This window comes from Myodes glareolus, chromosome 1, assembly GCF_982192425.1.
Source record: "Myodes glareolus chromosome 1, mMyoGla1.1, whole genome shotgun sequence".
NCBI classification, from domain to species: domain Eukaryota; kingdom Metazoa; phylum Chordata; class Mammalia; order Rodentia; family Cricetidae; genus Myodes; species Myodes glareolus.
Genome location: NC_142026.1, coordinates 88,410,491 through 88,427,591, shown reverse-complemented (window position 1 = coordinate 88,427,591; position 17,101 = coordinate 88,410,491). Strand labels below are relative to the sequence as shown.

The window sequence follows — 17,101 nt, the reverse complement described above, 5'->3', positions numbered from 1 at the left end:
ATTTATTTACTAAAACAGGATTTTACTATGAACTCCAAGCTGGTTTCAAACAACTACCAAGATTTCTACCTCAGCCTCTAAAAGCTGAGATGAAACCATTTAATGGTGTTTGAAAATTTGGGGGAAAAATGAACAAATTCTCATAAAAACAAACAAAGAAACAAACAAACACTGTCTGAAGCTAAACCAAGTTGAAACATGACAGTATACATAGTCTTTAAACACGTGAATTAGCTGGTCATGGTGGCAAGTACCTGTAGTCTGGTCTACTCAAGAGACAGAGGAAGGAGGACCGTTTGAACTCAGCAGTTTGGGATCAGCCTTGGCAATACAATGAGACTCTATTGAGAGACAGGGAGAGGGAGAGGGAGAGACAGGGAGAGACAGAGACAGAAAGAGAAGGAAGGAATTGTTAATTAATCAGTAGTCATTATCCACACACACTTTGATGGTACTTTTCCACTCATTTTACAATGATGCCATAAATCTGAAACAAAAACACACAAATAATATGACAAAGGAAACAGCAAGGTCACTGTACCTCATTGACCATTCAGAAAAATCTGAAACAATATATTAGCTAACTACATCCAACAATGTACAACATCTTCCTAAAGGAAACCTAGGGACTAGAAGATTGCTTAGATAAAGCACCTGCCACAAAGACCTGAAGATCTGAGTTCAGATCCACACACAGAAGCTAGGACCAGTGGAGCACCTGCCTGTCGGTAAGTCCAGCACTCCTACGGGGGATGGGAGGTAGAGAGGGGAACAAGAGGGACCTTGACTCAAATAAGGGGGAAGATGAGAATCAACACCCAAGCTAACACTTGAGATTGTCTTCTGACCGCCACATGCACTACACTCAGGCTCGAGTTCTGGTGTGCACACACACACACATCAGAAAAGAAAGTCTAATAATGGATTGAAAAAGCAATGCATATAATCAATGGACCCTGAGCAAGCATATGAATTAACAACTAGGTTTAATGACAGAGAATTTTTTTGATTACAGCCTTTCAAATGGTACCTAAAACGTCAGTCATAATAGTACATATATGCAATCCCAGCACTCTGGAGGCAGAGAGAGACAGATATCTGTGAGTTTGAGGCCAGTCTGATTTATGTATTGGGATCTTGTTTCCAAGGAGGGGGTGAAGGGGGGCTACAACAATTATTTTCAGCTGGTGAGATCATGAAACAATTCGTTAACTTCAAGGAGGAGGCAGCCTCCAGTTTCATATTAGAGTCCTAAGCAATGTAATAAAGAAAAGATGGGAGTTAGTCATGGCAGCTCAGACTTATAATCCTAACACTTGGGAGGCTGCAGCAGGATTGCCCGGAGTTCAAGGCCAGCCTGGACTATGGGGTGAGTCTATCCCAGCATATTAATAAATAAATTAATTAAAATTTTTAAAAGAGGTGGAAAAAAGTTGCAATATTTTGACAATAATCATTCTCATTAGCAGGCAATTTACAAGAGAATCTATAGACAAACTCTTAGACATGATGCTCACAAGATTCCTGAATATAAAGTTAATAAGTAAATATTGATTGTATTTACAATCATTAACATAGCCTCTGAGGAAGTATCTTTTCCATAGGACCTAGGAATAAATCTTGAAAGGATGGGAAATCTTTATGGGGATATTTACTAAATTGTATTAAAGGACATCCAAAAAAGCCAGGGGAGGAGGCACATGCCTACACTCTTAGCTCTAAGGAGGCTGAGGTAAGAGGACTGGACTGTGGACTACTATCCACTATTGGGGGTGGGGGCGGAGGAAGGAAGGGAGAGAGAGCGAGCAGAGACAGACGGGGGTTGGGGAATCATCTTGTAAGACTGTTGGCCATGCTCATGGAAGGAAAACATAAATGTATAACTTACGGCTTTTCTGAAATTGATCACCACCTGATTACTGCTGAACCACCTAGATTCAGTGATTATCAAGTGTGGGATAGCGCAGGTGCAAAGGTGACTAGTGGGTGCAGCTGCTTTGCCCTCTGGCAGACACCCACAGCACCCACTGAGCACTGTCTGCCAGTCTCTGCCTTACAGACTTGCAGGTGTCACCTGGAGAAGTAAGTTTACATCAAAAGGGGGTGCCAGACATTTATCCGGCCCCCCACCCACACACCCTTCCCCGCCTCCCGCCCAGGAACCAGAGCACCTGGCTACAGGTGTGTGCTGTGAAAATGCCCTCAGCCTCAGAATGGCATAACAAAAGACACCACTTCTGCCATGCCAGCTCTCAGTTCTCTCTTCAGAGGCCCCACCTGCTGTGAACTATTAGTTTAAGATGTGTTCAATTCATTCACACTGTGGAATATTTGTTTGTTGATGCAAAGGTGTGTTGCATTCTTTTATGTTGCATTTGGTTAACTCTGAAAAGCTGTGTTACTTTGCCTGTCTGAAACACCTGATTGGTCTAATAAAGAGCTGAATGGCCAAAGGCTAGGCAGGAGATAGGACAGGTGGGGCTGGCGGGCAGGGGGAATAAATAGGAGGAGAAACCTATAGAAGAGAGGAGGAGGCCAGGGGCCAGAACAGCCAGTCACAGAGTAAGAAGGAAAGAAAGATATATAGAATAGAGAAAGGTAAAAAAAAAAAACAAAAAAAAAACAACAAAGCATAGTTAAAGAGAAACGGGATAATTTATTTAGAAAAGCTGGTTAGAAACAAGCCAAGTTAAGGCTGGGCATTCATAAGTATGGGTAAGTCTCCAAGTATTTATTTGGGACCTGGATAGCACGTCCCCAAAGAGAGAAAAAAAAAAAAACCAACTACATCTACCATGCTATCTGTCTGCCTTCCCGCGGCATTAATATCCCTAACGACTCCACACTCCAGCAGTCTGTCTCAGTGCCTTATTGGGCCCCCACCAGAGACCTTTCAAAAACAACTATTACAAATTAAACCAGATCACATCTGAGTCTGCAATCTCCTTTTTGAGATAAAGCCCTTGAGTGTTCTTTCCAGTATGCCCAAAATTGTGATGTGTTTTGTGGTACATCATTCTTTATTCCAAGGGGCGAAGAAGACATCCAGGCAAAATAACACACCAATGAGGCTAGTACAGCCTTCCCAAGGGAGTGACTGGCGGCAAGCAGAGAGTTACATTACACCCACACAAGAGGCCAGCCTCAACTGGGCATTTTAAATTACATTCACAATGTTGTCTGTAGATGAACACAATGGGGGGCGGGAGTTCATTTCTAGTTATACATGCAAGTACTAGAGGGAACTCAAGATGCATGTTAATGTTTGCTCGAGTTGGCTTCTCTTTGCCATGATAAAGCATTGACTCAGACCAACTTGGGGTAGGAAAGGGCTTGTTTGGCTTCTGTTTCCCTGTTTCTGTTTCTCCATTTCTGGGCCATGGGGAATGCAGTACAGGACCTGCCTCCCACAGCTTGCTCACCCAACCTTCTAGATAGCCTAGGTCCACCTGGCCACGTGTGCTTCCCACAGAGGCTGGGCCACCCCACATTAATCAAGACATGCGCCGCAGATATACCCACAGGCCCATCTGCTGGCGATCATTCCTCAGCTGAGGTTTCTTCTTCCCTGGTGACCTGACTTCATACCCTGGTCACAAAGACCTGCGGCATTTTTAATGAGGGGTCTCCATTGCCTTGGTCTACCTACCTGAATATTCTGGCGACATTGGTACAGACATCCCTGTCATCCTTGTAGTGTTCCAGCACTGTGCAGAGCTGGGGGAAGGCCCCGAGGCTCAGGAGCTTGCTTCTCGTCAGAGGTGAGTCGGCCAGGTTTCTCAGCGTGGCAGTTGTCTAGGAGAAGGTGTGCTTGTCATTTTATTAAAACTTAAAACCAGGGCAACCACTAGGAAGCCCATGCCTCCCGGGAGTACCCCTAGGGGAATGTGTGTGGGGGTAAATGGGGGGCAGTGGTGATGCTGGGCACAGGTAGCGGGAGATGAGAACAAAGGAGCGTGTGTTAGTTCAGTTGTGAAGAACGGGAGACCGCTGGTGGGGCGGCACATGACTACAGTCTCAGCACAAGGAAGTTTGACGGTTACAAGTTCAAGGCCAGCCTGGGTTACAAGTGGGACCCTGTCTCAAACAAACAAATACAAAAGCATATAGATGGAATATTAATATTTTTAAGTAAACAGTTTACCAAACCCTGAGAGTTAAACAATCACCATCTTGTCTTTGACTGACCCTGTCACAGGGTCATATTCTGCATATTAGAACCTTCCCACTCCAAATACATCTTTTCAAATTTTTATTACATTTATTTATCTATTTACTTATTTGTTCATCCATTTATTTATTTATTTATTTATTGTGTGTGTGTGTGTGTGTGTGTGTGTGTGTGTGTGTGTGTGCGTGCGCACCGTGTGGGGAGGGGTACCCACATGCTGTGGCACTCATGTAGAAGTCAAGAACAACTCTTCCCTGTTTCTACCGTGTGTGATCGGGGGTCAGGCTTAGGTCATGGGGTCTGGTGGCACAAGTGCCTTTACCCACTGAGCCATCTCAGCAGCCCCCAGATTCTCTGTTCTTGCTGCTGTTGTTTTTGAGACAGGATCCCGTGTAGCCCAGGCTGGCCTCACACTTGCTATGTGGACCTTAGCGTCCGATCCCCCTGCCTCTACCTCCCCAAGGCTGAGATTCCAGGCGTGTGTCCCTACACCGTTTCCCACTCTGAAGTCTTCTGGGGAGCACTGAATGATGAAGCCAATCGTTAGGGAGGACTTTCAGTCTCATTTTATTCAAAGAGGCAAATACTGGTTCCGACAAATTTAGCACATTTCCTTAAAAGCTTTTTTCAAGAAAACTTTATGCTTTTGGGCTTTTGTCTGAGGGTCAAGAAGAGAACAAGTTGGTAAATCTGTGACAGTGATTCTGTTGTCTAGCAATTTTCATCTCAGTGTGAGCTTTCCCTCATGGGATCCATGGCAAAGCACTAGTGATGGTCGCTCGGTCCCCGACTCCAGCCTGGCTTGCTTCCTTGCTCTCCCTCAGCACCTTGGTGGGTGGCACCAACTGGCTGTCTGGTCAGTGTGAGATGAGATGAGGCAATGGGATGTGTGGATGGCATTACTGGTGCCACTGCACAGGGTGGTTCTGTCCCCTTACTGAAGAGTTTCTCCCAGAGGTGGGGGAGGGACCATGGGCCCGAGAGCTGAAACTGACTCTCCCCACTGTGGTGTGATTAGGGTGGTGGCTCACTCCTCAACCTTTTACATCCTCATCTGTGGGAAGCGGAATGGGCTTCCCCTGATCACTTTCAGGGTGGTGGTAGGGATGGACTGTAGGAGATATAGGAATGGCTTATGTACACTGTAAGGCTCTATGCAGAAGGAAGGCATCGCTGTTGGCACCATACCCTTCTAAAGAAACAATCGACAAACCCCAAACCCGACAAACCTGGCCTGCACCTGGAACCTCAGTGTTTGGGGGTTGAGACGGGCGGGCGGATCAGTGGCTCAAGGTCACCATGCCTGGGCTAGGAGATCGTGTCTCAAAACAAAACCAAAAGCACAACAACAAAAAAAATCAAACAACAAAAATTGTAATGACAGGTGCCCTTGCTTGGCTTTCCTTTGTATCAATGAAGTGAAGCCCCTCCCATTTCCCCCAAGGAAATAGCCAGGCACCTGGGCTATTTCATTAGCCTAAAAGTGGTTCTCAGCCTTCCTATAGCTCCTCACTGCGTGGTGACCCCAACCATAAAATTATTTTTGTTGCGACTTCAAAACCACAATTTTGCTGCTGTTAATCGTAGTGTAAATACCTGTCTTTTCTGATGGCCTTAGGCAACTCCTGGGAAAGGGTTGTTTGAGGGGTCATGACCCAGCAGTTGGGAACCTCTGGTCTAAAGAACAGTTCAGTCACTCTGATCACCATCCCCCACCCCCGAGACTGGAAGACTGGAGACCCAGTGCCCCTGTGATTCCTGTCTTTCCCCACGGCAGGCAGAGCCCATGGAAGCCAGGAACATGCATGCCAACCATGCTATGAGGACAATTTCCTTTCTCTGTTCTCTGCCTGCCATGGCTGAGGAACCAGGGGCGGGGTGGCATATGATGCCCACTCACCACGCCCCCTCACCAACCTCCCAAACTTAAAGATCCCTAGGAACTATTAGTTCTTATTTAAACCCTAACTTATCCCTTTCCACCCTCTTTTCTCATCTCATTAGAAAAAGTTAAAATTTTTATGATTCTTCTGCTCCAAACACATATTCTTTGTAAATGACCCAGTGGCTGGGCATAATGCTCACACCTGTAATCCCAACACTCTAAAGGCTGAGTCAGGGGGATTGTGAGTTGATACCAAGCTGGGCTACATAATAAGTTAGAGCCAGCCTGGAGTGAGATTCTATCTCCTACTCCCCAAAAGGCCCACAACAGGAGTGGAGGCACACACATGAATACATCCTATGTCATATGACTTAAATCCCTGTTTCTGCACATGCTGTATTGCAGGGTATGCACACAGTTAGAGGATAATGTATGATATCTTAAGCAGGCCCACATTTGTCAATTGTGGTGCTGGCAGAAAAAAAAAAATGCGTTAAACTTATACACCTGCGTGAAAACTACCTAGTAACACCTCAGCATGTGATGTCATCAGTCTGGGTGCCTGGGCCCACAAAGCTCCCCCTGCTCTCTGCTCTGTCACCTGAAGCCCCGGTGACTGTGTCCATTTGTCTCAGGATAAGACTTGGCGGCCCGACCATGACCTCGAGATCTGGTTGTTCCCAATCACTCAAACGTCACCTCCTGCCACAGACCCCACAAGAGCTCAACACTAATCTCTCACTGCCTGTCTACTCTGGGCCAGGAGCTTCGGGGGGGCAGGTGTTGTGGGGTTTTTTTGCCACTGAGCCCCCAGGTTCAAGGCTGGTGTGAACACATACAAAAGAAAGCTCCTCTGCTCCGCGCCTGCTCTGGCTTCCACCATCTCTCCCACAAACTTCATCTCCTGCCAATCTCTAAAGCCCCTGAGTAGACACCATCTGTCACTGCTCTGTTCTGCCCTCCCTAAGGCCACTGTGAGGAAGGGCTTCCAAAACCTCCCCTCCCTTGACCTCCCAAGCCAAGGGACAACATCCACACCCTCCGCGCCCTCACACTCTCAGTCCGTGACTCTAGAATCACCTCGGGCACCTGCCTCTTTCCCTCCCCTCCGTGCACATGCTCACCCGCTCCTGACTCCTGCCTTCAGCATTTGTCCTCACTCAGCATGTCTTCCCCCACTACCCCGCTCACCTGCGGGGCCCAGCTAGCTCCACTTCTTTGCACAGATGGCATGGTGACTACTCAGTGCCTCTTTTCTGTGGCAACACCACCTTGCAAGCTTCTCCCTCTGCAACCTTTTCATATGTATATATAAACTATATATATATATATATATATATATATATATATATATATATATACATTCATCACATACACACACAAAATCATTGCTTTTGTGCACCTCTTCTCCCATGGAGAGACCCTCTGGTATATAATCCCTCCCTCCCTCCCTACCTCCCTCCCTTCCTAGGGTTTATTTACTTTTTATGTGTTTGAGTGTTTGTGTCCATGTATACATATACACCATGTAAGTTCCTGGTGCTCACAGAGGCCAGTGGGGCATTGGGGTCCCTGGAACTAGAGTTACAGGCTATTATGAGCCCTCACATGGGTGCTGGGAAGTGAACCTGGGTCTTCTACAAGTGTGGCAAGTGTTTTTAACTTCTGAGACCTCTCTCCAATCCCATAATCCATTTCTTAAAGCTTTTCAGTGTTTAGTCATTGGCAGTTGGGAGGATGAGACCCAGAGGGAAAAGGGAATGAAGGAAGAAGGAAGGAGTGGGAAGTCAAAGTCCCCCCTCTCCATTTAAGAGACTTCTTAAAGGAGGGGTTAAAGTGGGCAGCTGGGGGAGGGGCCGCAGTGTTCAGAAGGCTGAGTTCCACACCTAACTCTGAGCTTCACTCCAACTCTTGAGCTCCTTCCATGGAAGTGAAACTTAAATCCATGAAAAACTCACAGGTGACTAGCAAGGCATGGAGCTGAGCCAGGATGGCTCCAGCCCCGTGCTCTGTGGGTGCCCATCTGCCCAGGGCAGCCCACCCTGCCTGAAGGCTGGAGCTGAGGGAGTCCACACTCCACTCAGAGATGTGTTTGCTGTCCCCCAATGCTCTCTGCCATTTCCAGATTCTCCTTAGTTATGGCTACTTCTTATACAGAATCTCTTGAACCATCTCAAATCCTTTCTTTAGGGAAAGCAGAGGTCAAATGATGCCCATTTGGCTTCTAAAGGGCTTGCGGAGACATCCATTCACAACTCCCAGTCGCCACCTCACCGGGAAACAGCAGAAAGCAGGAGCTGCAGCAGGAGGGGTAGGCGGAGCCGGGAGACGGCTGGCTGTCTATAGGGAGGAAGAGAGGAGAAAGAGAAGGAGGAAGAGGAGGAGGAGAAAGAAGAGGGAGAGGAAATGGGAGAAGAGGAAGAGGAAGAAGAATTCACTGTCTCCACTTTTGTTAGATTGGAACAAAGGGGATCTAAATTTTTGTCGTTTACCGAGGGAGAAACATTCCATTTACTGCAACTCTATGCTCGCTTCTCTGATGCGCCCCAAGAGCCTGGCAAAGCTGCCTGTCTTGCACTGAGCTTGCTGAGTCTTGAAGTCTCAGTGTGCAGTCACTATCAGGAAACCCATTCTTATTTTACTTTACTTTTTGGTGCTGGGGACTGAACCGAGGGCCTTGTACTTGCTAGGCAAGCACTCGATCATGAAACTAAACCCTCAACCCTAGGGAACCCATTTTAATGGAGAAAACTATGTTAAGAAGAGATTAGATGATTTATAAAGGCTCAGAGAGCCTTTTAAATGCAATTACATTTATATATGTGTGTGTATATATATATATATATATATATATATATATCCAAAATCCCTAAAACTTTTTTTTTCAAATTGACTATTGGTATATAATTATCTATTTTAAATTGTATTTTTGATGAGCAATGAACTGGAGAGGCCTTGGCAAACCAAAGAAAACTTTGTCTTAGACTCTGAGAACCCCGGTTTCGGCCACAGCATAGGCCCAGCAGCTAGGTCCCCCTTTCTGTCATTCTCTGCTTCAGTGGGGAGCAATAAAAGAAAGTTATGTGGTGGGCATGAGAGCCACTTCTCGCCCAGTACCCCAGCTGTCTCCTTCCAGAGTATCTCCCTGCTAGTCAAGTTCCAGGAAACAGAGAGCAATGCAGTAAACAGGAACTTTTTTCTGTTTTGTTTTGGTTTGGTTTGGCTTTTGGTTTTCTAGACAAGGATTCTCTGTGTATCTCTGGCTGTCCTGGAACTCATTCTGTAGACCAGGCAGGCCTCAAACTCACTGAGATTCACCGGCCCCTGCCTCCCTGAGTGCTGGGATGTGAGGTGTGTACCACCACCGCCCGCCTCCCTGCTAGTCTAAAAGCAGCAGCTACCATTCGGGAATATGGGGTGCCACAAATCTGAATGGCCCTAACACCCCGTCTCAGAACTCTCTCTTAGCATTCGAGGTTAAGCAAGCAGGTGAGCACCCCAGGAACTTGGCCCTCACTCAGGACACTACCAGGGGAGACCCATTTTCCCCAATCTGAGAAGAACCTTTCAGAGAAACTTTTGGGTGCTCTATGATTAAGAAGCCTGGAAACTACCATGCTTCCTCAACCATTGCCAGCATCAAGATTCCATTGTATCCTTTGGGGTTGAGAACGGTGTCATGTATACGACCTGACAAGTCACTCCATGGGTGACAAAGCCGCTTGTCAGCATCATCTCATTTGCTGCTTGGAACAAGCGGCGGAGCAGGCAGGAAAAACGCGTTCCTAGTTACTGAGATGGTGAAACTGGTGTAGGACATGTGCAAGCATCCAGGTAGCAGAGTCCTGGACTCCAGACTCCTTGTCCATTGCTTCTCCCATCCTACTTGGCATTTGTCTCGAGACACATGTATTTCATCCCTCAATTGTCTAGAATATCCATACCCCCAAGTCCACCAAGTTGTGTTTCAACTGCCAACTGGAGGATGGTTCGCTTCCCACTGACGCCGTGAAAAGATAAATACAGCCACCAGAGACCACAAATGAGGCTGCATGGCTGAGGCGCCAAGGCTGCACTGTTTCTAACCTCAGCTGAACCCACCTCCCTCCGCTAATGAAAGCACACTCAGGCTTTGGACTTCTGCCCAACTGAGACCACATATGTGCCCAAATCCAAGCCTCTGCGGTAACCCACGGGGTTTCACATTGTCTCACATATGGTGAATACAGTCTGGCGGAAATAAAAGACACCAACCACACTGTGTCACTGTGCACACCAAACTGTCAGAGCCAGAATCTTCCAAGAATCTCACGGGAGTCCACGAAGGCAGATGTAGAGGAAAGTAGTTAATTCACAGGACTGCTGAGGTCTCCCACATCTCCTACCACGGGTCTTTGACTACAGTAGCAAGGGCCCCTTCCTCCCCAGCCAGCAGGAAGTACCCCGTCCTTCCCACCCACAATGCCCTATTTTGAGGCTCTAGCCTGTGCCAGTGTCTATTACTGGGTATCTCTTTACTACCTGGAGGTCTTTTTGCCTTGGGAAAAAATGAATATGTGGCTGATCCTTTTAGTTTTAATAAACATACATCATTAAGAGGGAATCTGGAAGTTGTATAAATTACATAGAATATCAGTGCATCAATATGAGGGAAGGGGTCTGGGGAAGATGCATTAATAGCTACTGAGACAGAATGAGCATGAAGAATGATGAATAAAAACGCAGAGACAGAAATTAGGGTCCAACCTGAAGGTCAGAAAAGCAAAACAGACAGTCACTGACTCTTACCTCTACCTCAGTCGGAAAATGGTGATCCTGTCTTCGGGACTCTCAGAATGAGTCTGGGACTTAGAGCTGTCTCCTCCTGTTTTATAATCATCTCTAGGGCTGGGATTAAAGGCATGCACTGCCCGGTTTCTATGACAACTAGTGTGGCTACTGGGATTAAAGTTGTGTGTCACCACTGCCTGGTTCGTAAGGCTGACAAGGTTGGCTGCTTTACTCTCTGATCTTCAGGCAAGCTTTATTTACTAAAATACAAATGAAATGCCACTACGTGGACATGGTTCTGAGTGGTAGTGGAGCAAGCCTTTAATCCCAGTCCTCAGGAGGCAGAGGCAGATATCTGTGAATTTGAGGCCAGCCTGGGCTACACAGAGAAATCCTGTCTCAAAAACAAACAAAATAATGGGCATGGTGTGCAGCTGTGATTCTCGCAGCGGGGGGCAGAGGCAGGAGCATCATCGGGAGTTCCAGAGATCCTATCCCAGAAGCTAAAAACTGCTAAATGAGGAAATGCTAACACTGGGCTTCACAATCTCACGTTAAAGGCTAGTGACATTTCTCCATCGCCGTAGTGTATATATTTACAGGGAAGAGGCCGGGCTGCAGGGACATGATAACTTAACGGCAAGCAAAGGGCTCTCTGCGCACTGTGAGCATGGATCCTGTTTCCCCGCCTTGATCTTCCCGGCCTTCCTGGTCCTGCGTCTCCTTTCCTCTTGTAAAGTAAACTACCACTACAATATCGTATCTTCTGAAGCATCAGGTACAGACAGAGCCTGCGGCTGGGCAGGTAAATGACAATGGAGGACTTAGCTATAACATTCGTTTTCTAACCCTTCCACAGTTCAGAACCCAAGGCATCAACGATCAGGAGAGCCAAATCTCCCCGCATCTTCCGACCTGCTGTCCTGGGAGAATCAGGAGCAAGTGTGAGTCACCTTGGGAAGCTGCTTCCCAAGAAAGGGCAGAGGAGAGAGAAGGGCGGGCCTGGACTCTGCACGCCTGCTCTCTCACGCCAAGGGTGTGAGTGACCTGGGGGATAAGGTAATTCCTTTACAGGAATAGGGAGTTCCTCAATGAAAAACAGCTGTCCTTTTTCAACGAACAACTAAGTCATTATAATTTGCATATCATCAAAAAATTAGAACATCTAGTAACCAGTCCCCTGGATTATGATCCCCCAAAGTTTAGTTACTTTAGGGACATTGTGCTAAGCAAAACACAGAGACAAAGCTGTTGTCAGGTGCACTGTGCCCTCATCACTTCAGTTTTTGACAAGGTCCTGTTAGATAAATGTCAGCACTGGAGAAGCCGGGTGGTGGGTACTAGAGACCTCGCTGTGCAATTTTTACAAAAGTTTTAGCCGGGCGGTGGTGGCTCACGCCTTTAATCCCAGCACTGGGGAGGCAGAGGCGGGTGGATCTCTGTGAGTTCGAGGTCAGCCTGGTCTACAAAGCAAGTTCTAGGACAGGTTCCAAAGCTACAGAGAAATGCTGCCTCAAAAAACCAAAACCCAAAATCGAAGAAGAAGAAGAAGGAGGAGGAGGTAGAGGAGGAGGAAGAGAAGGAGGAGGAGGAGGAGGAGGAGGAGGAGGAGAAGGAGAAGAAGAAGAAGAAGAAGAAGAAGAAGAAGAAGAAGAAGAAGAAGAAGAAGAAGAAGAAGAAGAAGAAGAAGAAGAAGAGAGTTATATTTATTTTTCACCTTTCAAACTCACATTTCTCCTGTCTTACCTCCCCCAGGCTGAGATTACAGACACATCAGCCTCTCCACACCCGGCTACAGGTCAGTCTTTCTGACAAAGCCCATTCCAGGGACTTCTCTCAGTTCTAAGGCTATGCCTTCCCAAAGATTATCCTTTATAGATAGAAGATAAAGCCCAACACCTCATAAGAGCCACTGCTGATCAACACTGCCTAATCTGTTTCTGTCTCCACTGCTCCATTTGGGCAGGTAATTTATTATGGGCTTTATGGGACCCGGCCTTCCAGCAAGCCTGTGTTCCTCTTCTTCTGCGTGCTCTGGAGTTCAACAGCCTGCAACTTCACCTGTGCTTTCACTAACTGCCGTCTCCAGAGCACGGGTGGGCCCAGTCCTCAGAGCATCTCACACGACTGCCATCAGAGCACGGGTGGGCCCAGTCCTCAGAGCATCTCACACGACTGCCATCTCCAGAGCACGGGTGGGCCCAATCCTCAGAGCATCTCACATTGTCAAAACACCAAAATTATATGATGCATGTTTGTCTGCTACACAGGACAAATGGAGCACTGGCCATGTGGAAACTTATAGGTCTTGGGTGATGTTTTCTGGTTGTAGGGATCATTGAAGAGTTGTCCCCGCTGGCAGCTGTCCTGTTGACCACAGTCACCTCACCATCCAAACGTGGCGTGGAGAAGTCACACAGACACTCGGAAAATGATTGCCCCTTGGCTTTGGTCAAGGAGCAGACAGTTCATATCAGACTTCAGAACCAGCTGTTAGCACCAGACTTCAGAACCAGCTATTCACACCAGACTTCAGAACCAGCTGTTCGCACCAGACTTCAGAACCAGCTGTTCGCACCAGACTCCAGAACCAGCTGTTAGCACCAGACTTCAGAACCAGCTATTCACACCAGACTCCAGAACCAGCTGTTCGCACCAGACTCCAGAACCAGCTGTTAGCACCAGACTTCAGAACCAGCTGTTAGCACCAGACTTCAGAACCAGCTGTTCGCACCAGACTTCAGAACCAGCTGCTCGTACCAGACTCCAGAACCAGCTGTTAGCACCAGACTTCAGAACCAGCTGCTCGTACCAGACTCTAGAACCAGCTGACTCCAGTACGAGGCATTTTGAAAAGCAGCTTTATTGTGTATATTGTAAAAACTACATCACTTGAGCTCTGCTAGTAACAAGAGGAGAGGACAGGGGCGTGACATCAGCGGGCGCCATTGGACAGTGTCTGTGCTGCTCACAACCTTGGGAGCCTCAGGAGCCTTGACGCCCTTCCAGGGCCTCTTTATCAGACAGACACACGGAAGGCTCTGGACAGGCCTAACCTGTTCTGCTTCCCTAAAGATGCCTTGTTGGAGTCCAGCACATGGAAAGAGACCATCTGTTGCTGGACCCTGAGGTTCCAGAGGATTGGGGAAACTGGTGTCAGGAGAAAAGGATGCTAACTATTCAAGTTGGAAATAAGTAAGGTACTCTGTCTAGAGTGGGGGGGGCAGTAAGATTCTGTGGGTGAGTCTTGGGAGGAGTTCATGGGGCAGAATGTGTCTCCTGGGTTGGACTGTGGAGAGTGACCCGGGAGCAGAAGGAATAGAGGAGGTCAGAACCTGGGAATGAGAGAGGCAGGACGGCGGCGAATGTACTGCAGGACACTGATCATTAATACCACAGAGCAGGGCAGTGGTGGAAGACTGTGGCCGTGGTACCCCCACAGCTAGCGTGGTGACTCTCAGACACAGTAGCCTCCGTTAAGAGGCACGGACACAGGTAAGATGCTCAGGTGATGTAGTGGAGATGGAGGCTGGGTGTCCCAGCAGATGGACTGAGGGTGCTTTGAGGCAGTCCAGGGCACAGGTCTCTGAGCTGCTCCTTATGGGGGAGCACAGATCTGTGCACATGTGTTTGCATGTGCATCATTTTGTGATGACGTCATGTTGCTTACATTTTATTATCCATAGGATATAAAGCAGTTTCTTATCTGTTTTATTTTTTGATTAAAAATTATTTTGGGGGTAGGGGGTCTTGTTAAATAGCTAGGCTGGCCTTGAATTCATGAATCTCTCGCTTTGGTCTCTCAGATGGTGGGCTTACAGTCTCGGGCTATGGAGCCCAACCTCTTTACTTTAATTAAACATGGAGGACTGTGCAGTTTTGGGCATTCTGCAAATGACAAGCTGTAATGCAAATTCCCTTCCTGCCCAGATCTATAAACACATGCCACCACGTGACAGCTGGCGTGGGGCAACTGGTGTGCACAGCAGTGCTCACCGTGACCTTCACTTTCTCCAGCTGTTTAGGGACTTGGGTGCAAATCACGGTCCCCCGAGGCATCTCTGTCAGTACCAGATCTTAGGCGGGTTCACAGGAAGGTGCTGGAGACAATGACTTAGTCATGACTAAGTCAGCCGTGATGTGGAAGTGGTGGATAGCATGGCGCTCTACTGCGCCCCCTGCAGGAAAATGAATGGAAGGGCTGACCCAGCGAGTCCATGGCTAATCCCGGAAAAGAGAAATAAAAACAAGACAGAGGCAGCAAAGCTGTGAGCTAAATGGCAAAATGGCACAGCAGAGATCTGATTTCTTCCTGTCTGGAGGGAGGGGTAGGGGTATGTTTATGTATTTATTTTTTTGAGACAACACCCTGTTACATAGCTCAGGCTGGCCTTGAACTTGAAATCTTCTGGTTTTAAACTCGTGAGGGCTGACATTAGGGTCCTGACAACCACACCTACCTAGTGGTCCCATTTCCTTTATGACATCTGTTTGCTCATATCAGCACTAACTGTTCCTTTATATCAACAGATTTTATTCTCATGATATAAAATGATATCACATACATATAACAGATTGGAAAAAGTTTCCTCAACTTGACAAGAAAGCCTAAGCTGCTGCAACACTAGAAGGGGGCCAGATGCTGAGGTATATGCCTATGACCCCAGCACTCAGATGGCTGAAGAAAGAAAATCATGATCCTGAGGCAGGCCTGAACTCTACAGAGAGACTCTGTCTCTAAACCTCCTTCTTCCCAAGTGAAAATGTTATAAGTACCTCAAGATAAGCATGGTTGAGAATTTGAGGTTGTTTTGGTCACTGTTCTATTGCTGTGACCAAGGCAACTCATAAAATAAAACATTTAATTGGGCTCGCTTACAGGTTAGAGGGTTAGTCCATGATCATGATGGCAGGACACGGGCAGGCATGGTGCTGGGGCAGTAGCTGAGAGCTCACATCCGGATCCACAGGCAGCAGGAAGGGAGAGAGGTGCTAGGCCTGCCGCGGCCTCCCAAGTGTGGGGATTACGGTTGTGCACCACACCCAGTTCAGGTGATTTAATATTTGTATACATATGATTATACCTCTCTTTACATTTCAACAGAAATGACCACGACTGTATAATCAGAAATAACTATGTTCGAAAGAGAAAAAAACATAAATATTCCAAAATGCTGTCAACATGAAAAGAATGCTTTCTGGGCTAGAGAGACAGGTCGGAGGTTAAGAGCACTGACTGCTCTTCCAGAGGTCCTGAGTTCAATTTCCAGCAACCACATGGTGGCTCACAACTGTCTATATTGAGATCTGATGCCCTCTTCTGGCCTGTAGGCAATCATGCAGGTTGAACACTATACACATAATAAATAAAATAAATCTAAAAAAGAAAAGAATGTTTCATAAGACCACCTCATCAAAGTGCAGCATGCCAGTGGATTTTTGCCTTGTTTATGATGAAAGGAGTTTTTCTTTTTACAGTCTTTTTCAAAATGGAGGACCAAAATCTAAAATTAATAATCACCATAAATATTTCAAGAATCGTGAAGTCAGGGTGTAAATCTAACTTTTAACATGCTCTCCAAATGGTTTAGAGCACTCTAAAGGTTCAATCCATCCTCGTTAATTGACAAGCACATTTCAGATCCCATGAGTTATTACATCAAGGATGCTATTATTTGATATATAAATGCTATTAAGGGTAAAAATCTCATCTACAAAAGAAAATGAGAGCTAGACACGTTTTGGTGGAAATAATTTAACTGTGAAATTTAATCTGTCACAAGAGCCATAATAAAACTCTATAACTCAGAGGAAAATTTTTCTTCCTGCTCTGGCTAGATGAATTACACGTGGTTTTATTACCTGCTTTCCTGTGGTCCCCAGAGCTGTGGCATCTGCAGAGCCTATGACAGAACTCCGCCCAATATCATTAACTCCCATGTCATTGCAAACTGGAGATGTGGCTGTGGCTATCAGTCACAAACAATCTTAGCGTCCGTCCTAGAAATTCTCAGCATTGCACAAACTGAGTCGCAAAGAGCACACACGTTCCATCCCCCCACGCTGCCATCTCCGTTACTTTTATTTCCTGTGCTGAGGATGGAAACTGGGGTCTTGAGCACGAGGGGCCTTCTCCACCGACCTCCTCCTCCACCTTCTCCACCGACCTCCCTGACATCATCTCAACAGGGCACACACTGTCTGGCCAGTGGTCACCCAGCTGGATCTCTGAGACCCTGGATCCCCTCCTGCTACAAATGCTTCTCCACTGCTCC

General features: G+C 47.0%; 1 protein-coding gene across 2 annotated transcripts in view; it reads right to left on the bottom strand.

Moving 5' to 3' along the window:
- Positions 1-17,101, bottom strand: part of Armc2 (armadillo repeat containing 2) — a 105,297-nt gene that overhangs the window by 36,701 nt on the left and 51,495 nt on the right. For both annotated transcript variants that reach the window (XM_048425353.3, XM_048425352.3), the window contains exon 11: positions 3,650-3,795. In XM_048425353.3, coding sequence (XP_048281310.3) covers positions 3,650-3,795 — 146 coding nt within the window. The remainder of the gene's footprint in view (positions 1-3,649; positions 3,796-17,101) is intronic.